Genomic DNA, 20,208 nt, shown 5'->3' with positions numbered 1-20,208 from the left:
ACACTTTAAATCTGCCTTCCTTGAAGTTCTGAATAATGGACATCTCAGATGTCTGATTCAAAAATTTAAACAGAACAGTAATATGTTAGTAAATTAGATATAAAATGCATAATACACAGACAAAAGTTCTAGCTTTTTCATTTGAAGGTGATCAGATTTTGAGTCAAAGAGAAAGTCAAAGCCCTATGTGGTTTTCCCAAAAGCAAGCAAGGTGGGGCGTACAGGCCACAGTGACAGAAGTAACACTTTCTTCCTCCCACAGAACTCACTTTAGTTCTTCCAGGGCTGTTCCTCAGGCTAGAAACCCACTGACCAAAAGAAACCCCCGTACGGAAATCTAGTAGGTCCTATTGGAGGAGCTGATAAGGCGAAAGGCTCTTCCCTGTTACTCTAAAAATTCTACAAGTAGATGATCTGAAATTGAGCTATTATTCAGATTATGATAAAAAGCTAGAAAGAGTACAAATGCTGATTTCCATTTCCTGCTCATAAAAAGCAGAAACTGAGGCTCTCATGGGCAACTGAATGTGACCTCAGGCAAGTCAGGGGCCCTCCTTGCATGTATTATTTCCAAAAAGAGAGATATCATGAAGCCAAATGAAATAATGCGCAGAAGTGATAGAATACCGATGCTCTCAGTTTTAAGACTGATTAGGTTTCCCACAGATACCAAAAATCATGTGATTGCGTATCAGCCTTTGAGAGTGCAGGCACGGCCAGTGTCACAGGCAGTACCCTTACCTTAATGATCTGGAAGAGGGTATTACATTTGGAAGAGAATACTAAAACCCTGCTACTCAAAGTGCAGTCTGAAAATAATCAGCTTGGGTGTCACTGGAAGCTGGTTAGAAATGCTGGCTCTCAGGCCCCACCGCAGACCTAATGCGTCAAAATCTGCATTTTAACAAAATCTCCAGGTGATTCACAAGCACATTAAAGCGTGAGTACTGTACTGCAGACACTGACAGTGCTCCGGAAAAAGAGGCCACCGAAATTTCAGGTGATCCCTGCCCTTCACAGATGCATGTGGAGAATGAGCTCTGAGGCGGTACCACCAGGAAAGGCTGACTTCTGGTCAACTACAGATTAAACCATTGAGAGGTAATCATTTATCATCACATGTATCAGTATCAATCATGTGAGCCTCATTTAGTTCATTTAGTTCCCGCTTCTTTAGTGGGATTAAAGATAACAGAGAAAAAAATTATAAAGCTAACCATGTTAAGAAGTGCTTTATTAATCTGTGTAAATAATGCCAAAAAACCATGGCCAGACTAAATGATTGAGGCTGGGTCATTACATTTCCATAATTATAATAATTAAAAGCTAGGCCAAGGTATTGACTTATTGATGGGCAACAACTTACTGATTAAAAAAAAAAAATCTCATTTCGACTTTCATTTTCAGAGAAAGGAGTATTTTCTTAAAAGGAAATAATCCGCCTTTAGAATGGAGTAGTCTAATAAGAAAACAAACACTGGAAGAAAAAGAACGTACATTTTGATTATGGCTTTCACCATGTTAGCTTCTTACTGGAAACAGCAATTTGTGTAGGGATACAATGCTAAGAAGCAAGCGTGAATGGGTGCTACATTACTTCTTGTCCCACTCATCTACAATGTCCTTTTCATGCCCCTTCCCAATTGCCTGCTGTCCTAGATAAGGTAGGGAGAATCCAGACAGGGGCAAGCTCTTCCCCAAGAGCAAAGTCACTGCGAATAGTATTTAAGGAGCAGGAAACTCTGCCTTTAAACATCTTGTACTGGCAACTGAGATTCTATTTTAATTTCCTGAACAACAATATTGATAATCTCCACATTGATTTACATTTTTCTTGGATCCATATCATCAAACTTCATTTTCCCAGACAAAGTAACTGGGCACAAGGCACAAAAGAGATGAACACGATGACTAGTGTGACAGACAGCGAGGAAGACAGCACACAGACTATCGGTCTTGCCACTCAGAGATGGGTTGCTTCTGTACGCTCTATTCCAGCAAAATGCTTACAGGAATTTTCTTTGTGTTTAAGCACAGGTATTTCACTATTCAGTTCTGTCCCATTTTGAACATAAACAGGCGCAAAAGAGGCCTGAGGTAGTTTTAATTGTGGTACCAAGTTAAAAATGTGAACGAGTCATGAACTTTGCCCTCCCCTGCTCCCCCTTACCTGATATAACAGCTATTTTCCCAGACCCATGTTCTTCTCTAGCTATTCTTTCTGCTTCCTCCATCAGCAGCATGCCAAATCCCTATAAGGAGCAATAAAGAGGGTTAGAGAATTAAGGAGAAAAGAAGTCATTAAGGGCATCTATAAAACAAGAAGGCTAATATTTAGTACTTGCTAAAATCTGTTAAAATTAGAGTGACAAAAAGAAACCCATTTATGAAAGTAAGGAACGAGAAATCATTTCATTATACTGAAAGTACACTATAGCAGGCTAGTTGACTGGGTGGGGGTCGGGGGGGGGGGGGGAAGAGAAGGAATAACTTTGCAACAAAAGCCAAAAGGTATTTTGTGGCTGATGTAATCTACTCACAGCAAAGGGGTAACTGCCTTCACTTCTGTCTCTTTTTGAACAAGTTCTAGGCAATTTCAAGGTGATGAAGTCTAGGGCATCTAACCTGTATTTATTAGTCACCCCTCCAATTTCTAAAAGACTTTGAGACCAGGTAATATTCTTAAAAAAAAAAAAAAAAAGATTTGAGAGAGAAGGGAAGTGGGAGAGAGAGGGAGGGAGCGAGGTGGAGACAGAGATATATAGAGAGAAACACTGATTTGCAGTTCCACTTATTTATGCATTCAATGGTTGATTCTTGTATGTGCTCTGACTGGGGATGGAACCCACAACCTTGGTGTATCAGGATAATGCTCTAACCAACTGAGCTACCTGGCCAGGGCACCAGGCAATATTCTTAATTCACTAATTTTGGAGTCTATGCTATATCTACCACTAGTGTCTTTAACCCATTTTCCTAAAACTTAAAAAGTAAGTTTTTTATTTATTTGTTTGGGAGGAGCGGAACAGTGTTCCAACATATATCATATAACTTGCATTTATGAAGTGCTTTAATACTTCTTAAGTGCTTCCACATTATCATCTCCTTTGATGCCATAATAGCGAATCATTCAAAACTGCCGGGATTGGACCATTTCTGACTTTCAAAAACAACAATTTCATATCGTTCAATCTAGTATTATAGTCCACTGGCCTTAGTCTCACTTTGTCTCTTTGTCTTCCCCGCTCATACCCAAAAGTGGGCAATTTGAAGAGAAGACATCTCTGAACAACTAAAATATTGGTTCCTCTGTTTCTATACTTCCCTTTCATCTTTCTTTGTCTCTTCCTCCCATTCCATTTTTCTTTCCCTCCTTTGGGCAATTTCTTAAATAATTATGGTCAAATAGAAATGAAATACAGGATACCTGATGCTGAAACTTAGTAGGATCCCGACTGCTCACAGGGACTACACTCCCATACACATGCAGCTCTCGGACTATGGAAACACCTCCAACCAATTCAAAACGGAAGGTTTCCTCTGAACACTTCCGTAACCGCAGGAGGCCAATCAAAATGTCTTGATCTGGGTCTTCATATGATAAGAATGTCTCCCAGCCACCATTTGCAACATAATCTCTCCTTACCAATTCAACCTGTTAAATAAAAAAAAAACACAAAATCAACAAACAAAACCACATTTTTTAAAAATTAGAGAACAAGGTTCATTTTTGTAATTATATGTATTTACTTAGGCTAATATCCACAATTAAAGATAAAAAATAATCACGAATTATTTCTTTTTACTTGTCCCATCTTGTATATCCATTAAATCAGAGTTCATGCCTTGTTCATGAACTATTTCTCCCCTGGTGGGTGCCAGGGCCAATGATCACTAGATACGGAAAGATTATGCTTCTGCAATCTCTTGATGTTGATTCTGCACGTGGAGCACTCAAGCTGCTCTGTGTGTGCTCCTCATGACAGAAGCCCTTTTTCATGTTCATGAACTATTATAAAAGAAAAACAATTTTACAGTTTCATAAACATTCGAACTTCATTCATCTTGAGTTTTTTTTTAAATAAATCTTTATTGTTCAGATTATTGCAATTTTTCCTCTTTTTCTCCCCCATAGCTCCCCTCCACCCGGTTCCCACCCCACCCTCTGCCCTTGCCCCCTGCCCCCACTGTCCTCATCCATAGGTATAGGATTTTTGTCCAGTCTCTTCCCGCACCCCCCAGACCCCCTTTCCCCCGGGAATTGTCAGTCCACTCCCTTTCTATGCCCCTGATTCTATTATATTCACCAGTTTATTCTGTTCATCAGATTTTTAATTCACTTGATTTTTAGATTCACTTGTTGATAGATATGTATTTGTTGTTCATAATTTTTATCTTTACCTTTTTCGTCTTCTTCCTCTTCTTAGAGAATACCTTTCAGCATTTCATATAATACTGCTTTGGCAGTGATGAACTCCTTTAGCTTTTTCTTATCTGTGAAGCTCTTTATCTGCCCTTCAATTCTGAATGATAGCTTTGCTGGGTAGAGTAATCTTGGTTGTAGGTTCTTGCTATTCATCACTTTGAATATTTCTTGCCACTCCTGTCTGGCCTGCATAGTTTCTGTTGAGAAATCAGCTGACAGTGGTATAGGTGCTCCCTTGTAGGTAACTGTTGTTCTCTTGTTGCTTTTAATATTCTCTCTTTGTCTTTTGCTCTTGGCATTTTAATTATGATGTGTCTTGGTGTGGTCCTCTTTGGATTCCTTTTGTTTGGGGTTCTCTGTGCTTCCTGGACTTTAAGTCTATTTCTTTCACCAGGTGGGGGAAGTTTTCGGTCATTATTTCTTCAAATAGGTTTTCAGTATTTTGCTCTCTCTTCTTCTGGTACCCCCATAATTCGGATGTTGGTACGCTTGAAGTTGTCACAGAGGCTCCTTACACTATCTTCATATTTTCGGATTCTTTTTTCATTTTGCTTTTCCAGTTGGGTGTTTTTTGCTTCTTTGTATTTAAAATCTTTGACTTGATTCTTGCAATCCTCTAGTCTGCTGTTGGATCTCTGTATATTATTTTTTATTTCAGTCAGTGTATGCTTAATTTCTAGTTGGTCCTTTTTCATATCCTCGACTGTCTCACTAAATTTATCGGTCTTTTCTAGAAAATTCTTGAAAAACCTTATAACCGTGGTTTTGAACTCTATATCCAGTCATTTGCTTTCCTCCATTTCTTTCATTTGTGACCTGTTTCTTTGTCTCCACATTTTGGCTGCTTCTCTGAGTTGATAGAGTGGCTTTGTGTGCTAGGTGTCCTATAGGGCCCAGTGACTCAGCCTCCCCAGTTACATGAGGTGGACATTCTTGGTCACCCCTTTGTGGGCTGTGTGCACAGTCTTGTTGTAGTTAAGCCTTGAATGTTGTTGGTATCACTGGGAGGAATTGACCTCCAGGCCAATTGGCTGTGAGGATCAGCTGTGTCTACGATGGGAGAACTTCTGTGCTGGAGACACCCTTATGAGGCAAGACTTGCTTCAGTGGGGCTTTGGTGCTCACCGAGTCTGCCCCTTGAGTGTGTCCCTTATGGATCTGAGGAGTTGTAATCTGGATGGTCCTACTCTGACCCCTGGGTACACTAGCTCTTGGATCTCCAAGGAGGTGCTAATTTAGCCTCTGCCTGAGGCCACCCAGCAGGAGCTATGGAGAGATCTGCAGATTCCTCTTCTTTGTTTGGGTTTTGGAGGTGCCCAGATGAGGCCCAGCTGTGAAGCAATGCAAGCTGCTGTGGGGCCTTGGGCCTTCTTTTGGATGTTCTGGGTCTCACTGACTCAGCTGCAGTTTGTTAGGCAAGTTTAGATTTCAAAGGATCAGGTCATTCATATGCAAAAGCCTCTGCACACAGTTTGGATGGGGCAGAGTCTCAGGGAGGAGCAAACAGCAATGGCTTCCCATCAGCCCTGCCCTAAGAGGCCCCTGGGTCTCAGTGTCCCTTGGTAATCTCTTTTCTCTGAGAGAAAGCCGCCCTCGAGTTCCGCCCGCTGCCAGACAGTCCATTTTCTCCCAGTATGAGTCTGGGTCCCCAGAGTCTCTCCCGGAACTGGAATTTGGAGCAGTCGGGAGCTTGCGTATCCCTGTGGATTGAAAAAGCCAGGCGCATACTCAGTTGCCAGCCCTCTCTGCGTGCGCCTCCATACCTCTGCCTTTACTTCCGCACCTCCTCTGAGGCTCAGTGTGCTTTTCTCTTCCCTTCTAGTTGTAGAATTTCCACTTAGCCAGCCTTCCTGTAGTTCTGGATGATGTCTGTTTTGTCTTTTAGTTGTAGTTTTAAAGTTGTTGTGCGAGGCAGCAATTTCAGGTGTTTACCTATGCTGCCATCTTGATTTCTCAATCTTGAGATTCTTACAAATATCTGGTTTAGTAAATGCTTCCATGCAGTTAAACCTCTGATGCTCTATGAAGAGTCTCTAAGGTAAAATTATTAACTATGCCACATGTGTAGCTCTTGGGAGAACCCCTGGGCCCCAGAACTTTCAGATGCTCAATGGTTTAATTTTCTAGTTCTTCCTCCATTAAAACCCTATTTTGAGGGGAGAGGTATGTGTCATGTGTCACTTACTAGTTCCTGACAGCATCCCATAGGGCCTTTAAATTATTATGTCTAGTTATGAGATTAATACATTAAAGAAAATTCAATCACTGGAAGAGTGGCTTTTTGGAGGAGACTTTTGTGGTAGCAATCTACATAGCTTTTGATTCAACTCATTGTTCAAGTGCCTTGTACTTTGAATAAATATAAGCAATATGTAACAATATACATACACAGAAAAGCCAAACCTACATATGTGAGCATCAGGTTCAAGATTTGTGAAATCCCTGTCTGCTGATAAGGGCTGATCTATTCCTTTGATTACCACCAATGGGCAATAATTTAACAGTTGCACACAATGAGATGAGCAGATCCCACCCAGCTTTACCTGAATATAGCCACTAGCCACATGTGGCTATTTACATTTGAATTAATTAAAATTAAATAAAATTAAAAACTCAGTTCCTCAGTTGCACTAGCCACCTTTTAACTGCTTAATAGTCACATGTGACCTGGCTGATGCCATACTGGATGGCACAGATTACAGAACATCGCCAGCACTGCAGAGTTCTATTGCACAGTGCTGGTCTAGAGTGAAGTTCAGACTTTGTTTTCCTAATGTGGCTCTTCTAGAATTCATCCCCTCATAACTGGCTCTTTCCTGGCTTCACATCTGTATCTGATCCACAATTACTCTTTGCTGATAGTTTACTCATTAACTTTGAGGATCCAATCCATTGGTAAGAAGGTGTGGGTTCAGGCTTGCCAAAAAAAAGATTTATGAACAGGACCCAATCGCTCTAAAAAATGAAGAAACTAACCTGATATGGCCGTACTTTGTGATGAATTTCTTGAATTCCAACTTCTCTGGTTCTTACATCTCGACACTGGGGGGGAAAACAGTGGATGAGGGAGCAATTATAAAACTGGTAACTAATTCAATTTTTATTGAAACCACTCCACCAAACCCCAGACTCAAAATTAAGTTTGGATCCAATTTGCATTGAGATAAAAGAACTGCACTAAAAAATGAAGCCATCTTTAATAAATCTGAGGATGGGAACCATGGAATGAAAATGTATGAAGTTAGTACAGTACTGCTTTTAAAATAAGTTTAGAATTCAAATAAGATCAATATATAACGTAATATTGGAAGTAAAGAACATACATCCTAAAACCTGATAACAGTTTTACCCAGGGGATATAACTGTATTTGAAAGTGCAATCCAAAACAATGCAGATAGAATAGTAAAAAGCAAATCCCTAACTTTTAAAAACTCTCACCACTTTATGGCCGTTAATATTTTTAGCATCATCATATCTGTGTCACTTTGGAAATCTTGTCAAAAAGAGGGATGCTGAAGACTGTTTGTTTTTTTTTTTTTTGCAGAGAAGGGCACTGCAGAAGAAAGGATGGAAGGGAGGAAGGACAGAAGGAAAAAAAGGGGGGAAAAACTTTCTAAAAAATAAAATAAAAAAGGGACCTACACTCATTTATTATATAATCCAAACTGCAGTCACAAATAGCTCTAGTGTCCCAGGGAGGCACGGAGTTGCCTGCAGATATGGATGCAATGTCTGGTCTGCATAGCCAAGCATGTGCGATGCAACTCTCACTTCTCTTCCACATGCTCCATGGTCTGACGTTTATAATTACAAAATCCATAAAGTATTCAGTTATAGGTCTTATGGCATATTTCCCTACAGAATAAACTGAAAACTTATTTTCAGGATTCTAACATTTTCTACCAATGAGGAAAGATCACCCTAGGAAATTTGATGATGTTATTCATGCAAGCTAAACCACCAACAGTGTATTTATGAAGGACTGCTATCTATACTAACAAAAGGGTTATATGCTAATCAGACCAGATAGACTTGACGTCTTCCGGACAAAGCCACGGTGGTAGAGACCAAGGCAGAGGCAGTTAGGGGCAACCAGGCAGGCAGAGGCAGTTAGGAGCAATCAGGCAGGCAGGCAGGCAGGTAAGCGGTTAGGAGCCAGCGGTCCCAGATTGTGAGAGGGATATCCGAGGGGTCCCAGATTGGAGAGGGTGCAGGCCGGGCTGAGGGACACCAACCCCCGCCTGCGCACCTGTGCACGAATTTCATACACCGGGCCTCTAATATATGGACAAAATTCCACAAGAAATACTAAGAGCTGCAAGCCCCAGGAACCAGTCCAAGACAGTAATACTTTGCTAATGTGGATTCCACGAACTCAAAAACTGTACAGCAAACAAGGATCACAAGTCTCTGTAATTATGTCTATTACCTTTTTATGTTGTCTTTTAACTATAGCAGTTCTATATAGTAACTGGCATGTGAATGTACTATATTTACATGACCTTAATGATCGCCTGCATGTTTGTTTGTTTTCTGCGGGAGTGGGGAATGCTTTTTAAAAGGCAGAGGTTGGTATTTGCTTAATTGCTGGTATAGAAATTGCCTCTGTGAACTAGATGTCTTTTGACTATGACTGAATTCTAGTCTTTAGACTCAATCCCAGTTTACTGAGAGGCTATCAAGGTTTATGAGGGTCCAGACAATGGGCGGATGATGAGGTTCTCAGGATAACCAGGCCAGATCAGTCACTCTTAGTGGTATTTTCAGAGGACAGACGAGGTGGAAATAAAGAACAGGTGAATGGGAAGCAGAATAGACATATAATCTTGTTTGGTTTATTAATTATTGCAAATACATTAGCTGATTTTCTAGAACTTAAAATCATTTAATTTGGGGAGGAGGACAGAATAAGCCAATAATGTTCACAAACTCTCCTCTACACAAACAATTTTCTGGAAAGTTTTCTCCATAGTAATTTGGCTAAGAGAATAAAATGCCTTAGGTAAGTCTTCAAACGTGATATAAGGCCCTCAAAACGATGTCTTTCAAAGTGCAGTCCATGCTTATATTGTGCGTGAGGACATCCACAGCCCCATCCCACACCTAGTGAACTAGAATCTCTGAAGGCAGAGCCCAGGAACCAATGCTCAGGCCAACACCACTCCTGGCCTCTTCTCTTGAGATGTTCAGTTCTAAGAAGTAGTTTCTAGGGCACTGAGTTCAAATCTCATAATAGTTTAAGAATCACCTAGAGCAGTGGTCGGCAAACTGTGGCTCACGAGCCACATGCGGCTCTTTGGTCCCTGAGTGTGGCTCTTCCACAAAATACCACGTGTGGGCGCGCACGTACAGTGCGACTGAAACTTTATGGCCCCTGTGCAGAAGTCGGTTTTCGGCTCTCAAAAGAAATTTCAATTGTTGTACTGTTGATATTTGGCTCTGTTGACTAATGAGTTTGCTGACCACTGACCTAGAGATTTAAATTGCAGATTCCTGGGCTCTTGGTACTTCTAGGGCCTGCAGAAAGGAAGTGCTTAGTAAACATCTGTGAAATAAATAACTGACTGAATAGATGTGAGGGTGGAGTGGGGTGAGGAAACTGTTGGCAACAGCACTGTCTGGTAATTACTTCACGGACGTAATCCTTGTTTCTTCAAACATATCCTCATATACTTCTCTAACCATTAGTCAAGAATCAAACACTCAATACTTCAAAAGAAAAATGTTTTTCAAAAAGCGAGTTAAGTACATAGTTGGCAATCTGGTAGGTGGAAAAAAACATTACAACAAACCTACACTCTTTGAGAGGGAAGCAGAAGGGGTGTAAGGGATGGGATGGGATGGGATGGGATGCAGCCTTTGCAACCACTATCTTCAACTTCAACATGTTATACAGTAAGAATACCTTCAATATGTGAAAGCTTTTTGACCAAAATCCTAAGCTTGTGAGAATATAAAGGTATTTTTGCATTCCAGGTTACTTTGATCTCAACAGTTAGATTCTTACCTGTATTCCAAGGTCTTTCATTCTTGCGAATGCCAGCTCTCTCAAATTACCATGCTCGACTCCTGAGCTGACTAAGGGCATTGGAATATCTCTATAGGAGAAAAAGATCAGCTGTTGTAAAGTAGAAATCATTTTTTACAGCAGGAGAGTAAGAAGACCTTAAAAAAGGAAAAAGAAAACAAAAACTCAAACCCCAACAGCCTACAATGCAGATCAGAAAAGCAGAGGCTGAAGATTCTAACCAGGGAGCAAGGCTCAGAGCTTCTCTATCCCTGTTTTCCCATCTGTGAGATGATGATTTTCACCTGCCACTCACGGTTTCTGTGAGAAACACCTGACAAAGATCACTTTATAAGATTATAAAGCACAAAACAAATATCCAATAACCATTAGTAATGATTTTTGACTGAAGACACATTTGTATTAAACAAAACAAGAAATAAAACTGTTGTGTTTTTTTAAATCCAATTTGCTTACAGTTATTGAATGACAAGTAACCAAAAGCCCATCTTAGCCAACAACTGGTCTCAAAGAATAAATTTTTTTTCCTGTTTCCCAAAAACCTAAATGAGAAGTGACTCTGTAGTAGGAGAATAATAACTTGCCTAAAGATAAGAGGAGAGAAAATTGATTTCCTGACAGTAATCTAGTGTAAAGTGCCTGGCATCAAGGAGACTTCAATCAAAAGTTGAAGTTCCATTTTAGTAGCCCCACACACCCTCTTCCTGACAAGCAGTTTTTAAAAATCTGAAGAATATGCTCAGCACATCTGCTTTCTATTCAAAGACAAGACCCCAATTTGTTTTGTCTAATATCTAGTAGATTAGAAGAAAGATGCAGAATACACCAATTATCTTCTCTTCTTATTTTTTGCTTTTGAATCAATTTGAGTCTTTTCCTTCTCTTGTTACTTACCCTTTCAAATGTTAAGTATGTACAATTAGCTACGCCAACCATTAATTCTAATAAGATATTTCTCACTCACTCAAAAGTATCAAAAGCCAATCAATTAGCATTAAAAACAATACAGAATAAGTCTATTGGGCTCTGGAAGTCAGTAGTTTCCATAAAGACACTATAAAACAATGACCAGTCAAAATTCTTTAAGATGACTCACCAGGAAATCCAAAGCAAGAGTAACAGCCAAAGTTCAAGTCTTCTCAATGCCCTTTTATACTTCAAAATATGTTATAAATAACTCACAAGTACATATGTATACACTTTCACAACTTAATGTATAAAACATTGTTATACATGATGTGAAATTAATAAACCAATGGCAAACCACTGTTAGTACCATACATGACAGACATTTGATTTTTGTTATGCATGGCAGTTATGTTTTATAAAGGTGCCAAAATACTGAATTAGCAAATACTGTAGCATTGATCCTAGGGAAAATGCAGAGTTAGTTTCCTGCAAGTCTTTAGTCATATTTTAACTGACCAATGCATAACCTTGTTTTATTTGTGTTTCTGTTTAAAGGCACTTCATTTAACATATAAGTGATTCATTAATATTGCACTTGTGGCCAACAGCACTATAAATTCATGCCTCAGTGAAACATCTAACCATGTATTTTCTTCATAAGGCACATTACAGCCTTCTTGTGCTCAGGAAACTAGATAGGCAGCCCTATGCCTGGGGGCCATTTTAAATAGCAAAATCAACAAAAACGTAAGAAATGTATTATTGAATAGACTGTGCAAAGGACACTGTTTACAGCATGAGAGCTGAAACAAGTACATAGTATCACACCAATGTCCTATTCCTCCTTCATCAACCCTCCAACTACCAGTCTATCACTTACCAGTGACTCCTGTCTGTAGCATCCTCCTATAATGGTTGTCAATGGTGATTATCTATTTCTATCACCCCATCTGCATTTATTAGCTGAGCTTGTATTGAAGGCAGAGCTTTCCCATTTCCCTATTTATTCATTTATTTATGAACTCACAGATTCCTATTTTATTCAATGAGATGTAACCTGATATTAACACATCTATTTTGTTGCATAAGTTAGATTTGGCCAGTGGGCATGAATACAGGCTGGCCTATGGGTCCTTGTGACGTGTCCCCATCATTCTTTGAATATTTCCTTACTTTCTAGAAAAAAGATGTTCCAAGTATGTTTGCTGCACCAACCCTGGAACTGGTAATTTTTTCAAGCAGCTCTGATTCCTTTCAGCAAAGAGTGGTATTTAGAAAGCAAGATCTGGGCATCTGTTGTGCTCATTACTACTGAGGTGTCACTCTCTCTAGACCCTTTCAGTGTACACACTAAGAAATGTATGTATACACATAAATGTATACATATTTATAGTCATATATACATACACATAAACCATGCCATGTGGATGCCATGATAAAATGAATAGCAACCACTTCATTAATTACATGACAGTCAGGGTATAGGTATGTATCTATAACTATTTCTGTATATAAACTTAAAAACCCATTTCATGCTGAAATCATCATGCTAATCCAGTGCCTGAGTATGCTTTTCAGCTTCCCATCTTTCAGTGTTTATAAACCCCTTCAGACCGTGAGAAATCTTTAGTATATTTATTTATTTGCTAAATCAGATAACTTATTTGTTCAGTGTAACCACTCTTCCAACTATTCTAGCTGCCACCTCTACACTCCCTACCCTCACTCTCTATTTCTTTGATGATAGACAGTTTCTGTAAAGACCTCCGTGGCACTGCCTCCACAGGTGGTGGGAAGGGGAAGGATTATGGGCTCTAAAAGTATTTCTAACAATGAACCAGTACTTTTTTTTTAACATATAAATTTTTATTGACTTCAGAGAAGAAGGGAGAGGGAGAAACATTAAGGATGAGAGAGATTCATTGATTGGCTGCCTCCTGAACGTCCTCTACTGGGGATCGAGCCCACAACCCAGGCATGTGCCCTTGATAGGAACCGAACCTGGGACCCTTCAGTCCCAAGGCCAACGCTCTATCCACTGAGCCAAACCAGCTAGGGCTGAACCAGTACTTTTAAAAGACACTAAAATTTGCATGAAAGTAAACTCTCTAAGAAATAGGTTTTATCACATAACACTGTTAAGCAGAACTATGTGACAGAAAAGACAATTACTAGCAGGGTTGGCTAATAATTTGGGGGCCCAGTGGAAAAGGAGAGCAGAGGGCCTCTTGTTAAAAAGTTATTTAATAGCCCTGGCTTGTGTGGCTCAGCTGGTTGGAACATCCTCTCCTACACTGAAAGGTCTCGGGTTCAATTCTCAGTCAGAGCACATAGCCAGATTTCGGGTTCCATCCCTAGTCAGTATGGGAGACAACCAATCGATGTTTCTCTCCCACATGGATGTTTCTCTCTCTCCCCCGCTTCCTCTTCTCTAAAGTCAATTAAAAAACACACACAAAAAACACGAAAACATCATGTGAAGATTTTAAAAAATTACTAATAATCTCAAGAATGGTGAGAGCATCAAGTCAAGTATAGGCCCTATGAAACCACATAGGTTGCATGTCCCTTTAGGTGGCTCTAATTAACACAAAGCACAAGTCAGTGAGGACCTGGTAACACAGGGCTTTATAATGATGCTGATAGTTGATAAATGTCTTTAAGTTTATGTCTGTCGCCATAAAAATGCAACAGCTTTAATGGTCTTTGGCAGTGATGTGCCTAGAGCAGTGATGGGCAACCTTTTGAGCTTGGTGTGTCAAACTTCGCCAAACAACTGAGCATAACTCGGGTAGTGTGTCACTTTGAGGAAAAAACATTATTTCGCGATATTTATAGCTTAAATAACATAAATGTATAATTGTTATATATAATTGTATTTAATAAACCAAAAACTAAATATTTAGTGCTGACACGCGTGTCATAGGTTCGCCATCACTGGCCTAGAGTATACCAGATGAGAGTTTTTCCTCATTAAGGAATAGGAATATGGCAATCTCAACCAGCCAGTGTGGCTCAGTTAGCTGAGCAGCCTTCCACGCACCAGGTCACCAGTTTGATTCCCAGTCAGGGCACATGCCCAGGGTTTTGGGTTGATCCCCAGTAGCGGGTGTGCAGGAGACAGCAATCCATGTTTCTCTCTCATAGATGTTTCTCTCTCTGAAATCAATAAAAACATGTTAAAAAATAAAAAAATGAAGAAATGTGGCAATCTCCATTTTTTTTCACTAGAAACGAGGGAATATAATTCTATTCATAAACTTCTTCTATGTGCAAAGTAGTGTGTGTTAAGCAACTTGGAATACATAAAGACAAAAAGACAGTATTCTAGGACTTCAAAACCCAGGTGAGATTGCTGACCATTTGACCTTGCTCTACCCATCTAGAAAGTAGTTTAAAATTATTTTTAGATTTCTCAATTTGTTTCAATCTAATTTCACTTTCTTAAAGAGATTGCGTTTGAGAAAATCACTTTTCTATTTCAAGGGGTACTATTTCAAGCTTAGTGGTGCTAATATTTGCAATTTACTCATCAAAAAACCTTTAAAAGGATGTCTAGAGATTTTTTTGGTCTGAAGTTTCTCACATTTCAGAAGCATGTTTTGGTTGCAAATTGGTATTCCTATTTAATGCTTTGCAGTGAATTAAATATCACATCGAGGCAGACAGCTGTCAAATAGCCTGTGGGCAGCAGCAGTTTAATGTGGCTCTATCATATGTCTGGACAGAATCTCACATTTAATCACTGACTGCACCCTCAGGCCTGCAATACAGAACCATCTATTAGGTGGTTCATAAAATACCCAGTAAGATGTTATTGACTCAGCTGTCATAAAGTTAAAAGAGTAAATTAGTTAAGGGGGTGGGGGTGTGGGGGTGAAGAGGGTGGGGTAGGGGAAATAGTCAATTAAAAATATCAAGTAAAATATTAGTAAAATAGAGCATTAAAAAAAAAAAAAGACATCGTGTTTTCACTTGAAATATCTTCCCTTCTACTTTCCTTCCTGTTCCTCCCTCCTGATACTTGTCTAAAAAATAGTTCCTAAAATCTTTGCCATGTACACATTTAGATTCACTAATCAACATTAAGTAGATAGCCTGTAATAGGTAAAAGCTGTCATAGGTAGAAATGAAATGGCCAGCCCAGTTGGTGTAGCGCAGTGGTTGAATGTTGACCCATGCACTGGGAGGTCACTGGTTCAATTCCCAGTCAGGGCACATGCCTGGGTTGCAGGTTCGATCCCCAAGAGGCAGCCAATCAATGATTCTCTGTCATCACTGATGTTTCTATCTCTCTCCCCTTCTCCCTTCCTCTCTTTGATATAAAAACTTTTTTTTAAAGAAAGAAATGAAATGGCCAGATTTTCGAAAGTCATATATGACTTTCCTTTACTATGATTTTAAAAAAAAATAAATCAACTATGATTATTAAAACTGTCTGGATTAAACGCTCTGGGAGAACCTTTGCCAATGGTTTCTTTCTAGCAAGACATACTGAATGCTTCCAAATTAGACTAATATCAGTTTTCCACATTCTAAGAATTGCTTTGAAAGTTTATAACTGAAGAAGAAACAATCCAGAGTCAAAACCCTGTGATTCTCCTTCCCCAAATCAGAAGGTTTCTCAGCCACTTAACACTGTCTAAACACCCATTTTTCTCTTGCAGTTAGACATAAAGCTGTTTTACCAAACTATTATTAGTGTTAAGTGTACTATGTGAACATGGACATGACTTTTGGGTTCCCTGGTCTTCTTACTTGTGCAGGTGAGAGGAGACAATTCAAAAGACCCCTAAAAGGTAAAGGTAATATTTATGAAGTTGGGTTTTTTTATTTAGCTATTTCAATAAAAAAGAATCTCCATTCTGATCCAAATTCCATAACTGGCAAATTATATATAAACAAACAATCGATATAAGAAGAAACACAAATAACTGGTTACATGGAAAAATGTTAATCCTTACTATACCTACAGAAATGCAAAATAATACCCCTAGGTAAATGAAATAAAAAATTTAATCATTCACATGTATAGAGTTGTGGTAAAACCAGTAACTATTTACTCTAAACTGGTATTATCCTTCTGGAAAAGCATATCAATATAATTAGTGAAAATTAAAACATTCATGTATACTCCTCTTGTTCCAGAAGTATCCTACCTAATAAAATGGTAATATGTAAATTACCATCACTCCACTACGACCACGATTGGGCAAGTGGGAGGTGCAGGGGGCGGGACTTGGGGTAGCCAGGGTGGCCGATTGGGCCAGCGGCAGTGCAAGCTCAGCATCTGCGCCATGGCTGTGCTGCGGAACAGAAGGGGCCTCTGGGGCAGCGAGCTCACGTTCCACAGCGGACCAACAAAAGCGGGGGAGCTGGGTGCCTGTCTGCTCCGGCACCAGGCCTTTCGGAAGCCTCCGCCAAGCTGGAGGATTCCAAAAGGCCTGGTGCACCAGCAGACAGGCACCCAGCTCCCCTGCAATCGAAAGCGAAAGTGTGTAGAGGACCCTACACGTGCATGATTCAATCATGGACTGGGCCTCTAGTTATAATAATAATAATTAAAGATGCTTAGATCTTTTATCTTAATCTGTTAGATCATACTGCTCTAACAGATAACTTCAACATAAGTAAAAGTTCCGTGTACATGACTCTGACCTGTAGTGGAGGCCAGGATGATTAAAAATTAAAAACAACTTGAAAGCAACCTAAATATTCAACATTAGGGAACAGTTTACCGAATAAAACTGTTGCCAAATTAAAATGCTAGACTACTACTCTACATTAAAATTACAACTATGAATATTATTCTAAGTCTTTAACAAGAAATGCAAACACCATATTTGCCAATGTATAAAATGTACTGCTGTGTAAAGGTGCATCCCAATTATACAAAGAAATTTTTGGAAAAATAATGTAAGCCTGTTATTAATATATTGAAAGTGATTTTAAAGTAGCTTTATAGAGAAAATATTTTTCCTATATAAATATAGCTGAAAATTAAGAAACTATAAGTTCTGGATAATTAGTAATATTCTACAAACTGTTGGGAAAAAGTATAAGATCACAAAATAAAAAAGAAATGTATTGGGACAAATGAATGGTGGTACAGAGCAGAAACACATCACACCATACACCTCAACTTGGCAAAAGACAAGTCTAGAATTTCAGTGATTACCGATAACAAAAAGTCAATCTATATCCTATATAATAAAGGCTAATATGCAAATAGACTGAACGGTGGAACAACTGAACAACTGGTTGTTATGACGTGCGCTGACCACCAGGGTGTGTGTGCAGAACATGGCAGACATTGGCCACGGCAAGATGGTGGAGCAGGTGAGCAGGGGCGCCAGACCAAGGCGGGGCGCCAGTCACTGTCTTCGGGCAAGCCTCTGGTGGTTACTGAAAATTCTTTGCTTCCACACACTGTGGTCCCACCTGGCGTTCGCACCCAATGCTGGTGCTGGCTTCAATCGCTTCACGTCATAAGTGGGTGGGAGTGGTAGCAGAGGGAGCAGGGCTCCACGGCAGGAGGGGCTGGACGGGGGCGGAGGATGGGCTGAGACCTGCCCCTGTGCCTACCACAGCCTCGTGGCCCACAGTTCCTTTCAAGGTGCACAAATTTCGTGCACCGGGCCCCTAGTGTGTATATATATATAAAAGCCTAAGCAACCATTATGACCGAACAACTGGTCAACCAGTCGCTGTGATGCACACTGACCACCAGGGGGCAGATGCTCAACACAGGAACTGCTCCCTGGTGTCAGTGCACCCCCACAGCCAACCTCTCCCCGGCCGGCCAACCTCCTGCACACCCCCACCCCCACCCATCCCACCCCTGGCCAGCCAGGCCGAGGGACCCCACCCATGCACGAATTCATGCACTAGGCATCTAGCATAAAATAAATTTGAATCATTTTTATGCACTATATATGAAGAAAATATGTAAGTAAAAGTGGGCAGAAAGTAGCAAAATATAATTAATTTGAATGAATTCTTATGCAGGTAGTCATAGTAATATTCAATGCAAAACAAAGTGACATAATATACTTGAAGGAATTGTGCCCACGTTTATAGAAAAACAAATGCTAACTTGAACAATTGTCCACAGCAAGCTACATTTAGAAAGCTAGAATTCTAAGGGAAACTTGTATAACAATATCACAGCTGTATTAAAAACAAAAAATATAAAGTGGAAAATATAATAAAATTTTAATTTTTATACTAAAAAACCTAGAGAATAATCCCATTCAGAGTTAAGTAAATTATCATTCCCAAAGCATAAAACTCTGACATCACAGCCAGACTCCAGATGACTCTCCACCAAAGGCATTTACTGTCAGGATCTGAGTCATCACCATCTTCAAACAACAAACTGTCCTCTAACTCATGGAAGACATTCCTAAGTACACATTTTTAAGGAGATTTAACCTCTTATTTTACAGTATGTATTCCAGTAAGTTCTAATTCCCCCACACATCTGTAAAGTAACAGAGTGAAATGTTAAGCCCACAGGAACCCTTTCAAAGATGGGTGTCCCCCCAAAATGTATACACACTTTAACAGTGGATAGCTCAATTCTGAAAATGAAATGTATTTTAATAAAGACTGCCTTTATAATTATTCAAAGTGTGTGTATACATTTTTGGGTGACACCCTGTATAGCATGCAGTTGGCCTCTGCCTGGAATTACAGCTGGGAACTCTGCTACGGGCTGACTCCAGAGAGAGCGCTGTGGTGGAGTCATGCTAGGAGAACTGCGTACAGGGAGGTTTCTTTAGTCAGCTTCATGTCGGTTCTCCATGATCATGCCTTTCTCATCATACAACCTTTTGGCTATATAATGTGCATGTTCTTAATTCTTCCTGTCATTACCCCTTTACAATTTTTCTAGAGAGACTATATTTGCTGCTGTTTTCTTAAAATCCTCTTGGGATAATGTCCCATAGTGGTATTTCATAAAGTCTACAAAATTAAGCTTTTAATGTTATAGCAATGCCTCTGTTGCTTTTTACTCACTGATAACAGCAGTAAGAAATTTAAAGCTCGAAATGAAGAGGAGGATGCAAATTTTCCATCTGATTGCCTGTGTGATCTGTGCCTTGTTGTTTCTGATAAAAAAACTTTGATGTCTACGGCTGTGAAATTTCTATCCTGTGATGTTTGTTGCCATGCTGGGAGGTATCATCTTTTGGTTACCCTGTAATGTAAGCGTCTGACATTAAGCTTTTTTATTGTAGTATGAGTGCTTGACATTAAGTTTTTTTATTGCCAAGGCATCCATTACTGAAGGCATCCATCCTGAATAAACGTATGTATGACAGCTGTATGATACAGCTACCAGCAAAACCACATAAGGAACTAGGCTACCCCCACTCATGAAGTTCACTTTTCCAGAAAGCCCTGGGTAACCTAACCATTTGAGTAACCCCATTTCTCCCTTCCTGCACCCTAATTCCCTTTCTTATTATTTAAATTAGCCAACAGAGAGTGAATCCGTAAAAACCTAGGCACCCCACCCTAGAACCCCTAACAAAGGCAGAGCACTAGGTCTGTGCTCTCTCCCCATGCCCCCAAACTTGCTGTGCTCCTTGGGCTTCCTGGGTACCCTTAAGGACCTGTGAATAATAAATCCTGCTCCTCAAAGTTCCCTGAGGATTTTGGTGCAGTGTATCCTGTAGCCATAATAGAAAGCCTGAGGCTGGTCCTGCCACTACATTACCCTCCCTCACACCCCTCAGCCCAAATGTGGGGTAAATGTCTGTGCCAGCTCACCCCAATAATCAGGCCAAGCAAGTACCTCAGGCATTCCTAGCGGACAGCATCACTATCAGCAGGTTG

The 20,208-nt window shown here is 39.9% G+C and overlaps 1 protein-coding gene and 1 pseudogene across 1 annotated transcript in view; both read right to left on the bottom strand.

Annotated features, from left to right (window-relative positions):
• The window catches only part of ELP3 (elongator acetyltransferase complex subunit 3), a 95,418-nt gene that overhangs the window by 25,093 nt on the left and 50,117 nt on the right, over positions 1-20,208 (bottom strand). The window contains exons 11-14 of the mRNA XM_008150845.3: positions 10,435-10,525; positions 7,403-7,468; positions 3,428-3,655; positions 2,171-2,252 (exon numbers count right to left, since the gene is read on the bottom strand). Of these exons, the coding sequence (XP_008149067.1) occupies positions 2,171-2,252; positions 3,428-3,655; positions 7,403-7,468; positions 10,435-10,525 (467 nt within the window). The remainder of the gene's footprint in view (positions 1-2,170; positions 2,253-3,427; positions 3,656-7,402; positions 7,469-10,434; positions 10,526-20,208) is intronic.
• On the bottom strand, positions 3,874-3,997 carry LOC114234875 (U11 spliceosomal RNA; annotated as a pseudogene).

This window comes from Eptesicus fuscus, chromosome 6 (assembly GCF_027574615.1).
Source record: "Eptesicus fuscus isolate TK198812 chromosome 6, DD_ASM_mEF_20220401, whole genome shotgun sequence".
Classification (NCBI taxonomy): domain Eukaryota; kingdom Metazoa; phylum Chordata; class Mammalia; order Chiroptera; family Vespertilionidae; genus Eptesicus; species Eptesicus fuscus.
This window is presented reverse-complemented; position numbering and strand designations above follow the sequence as displayed.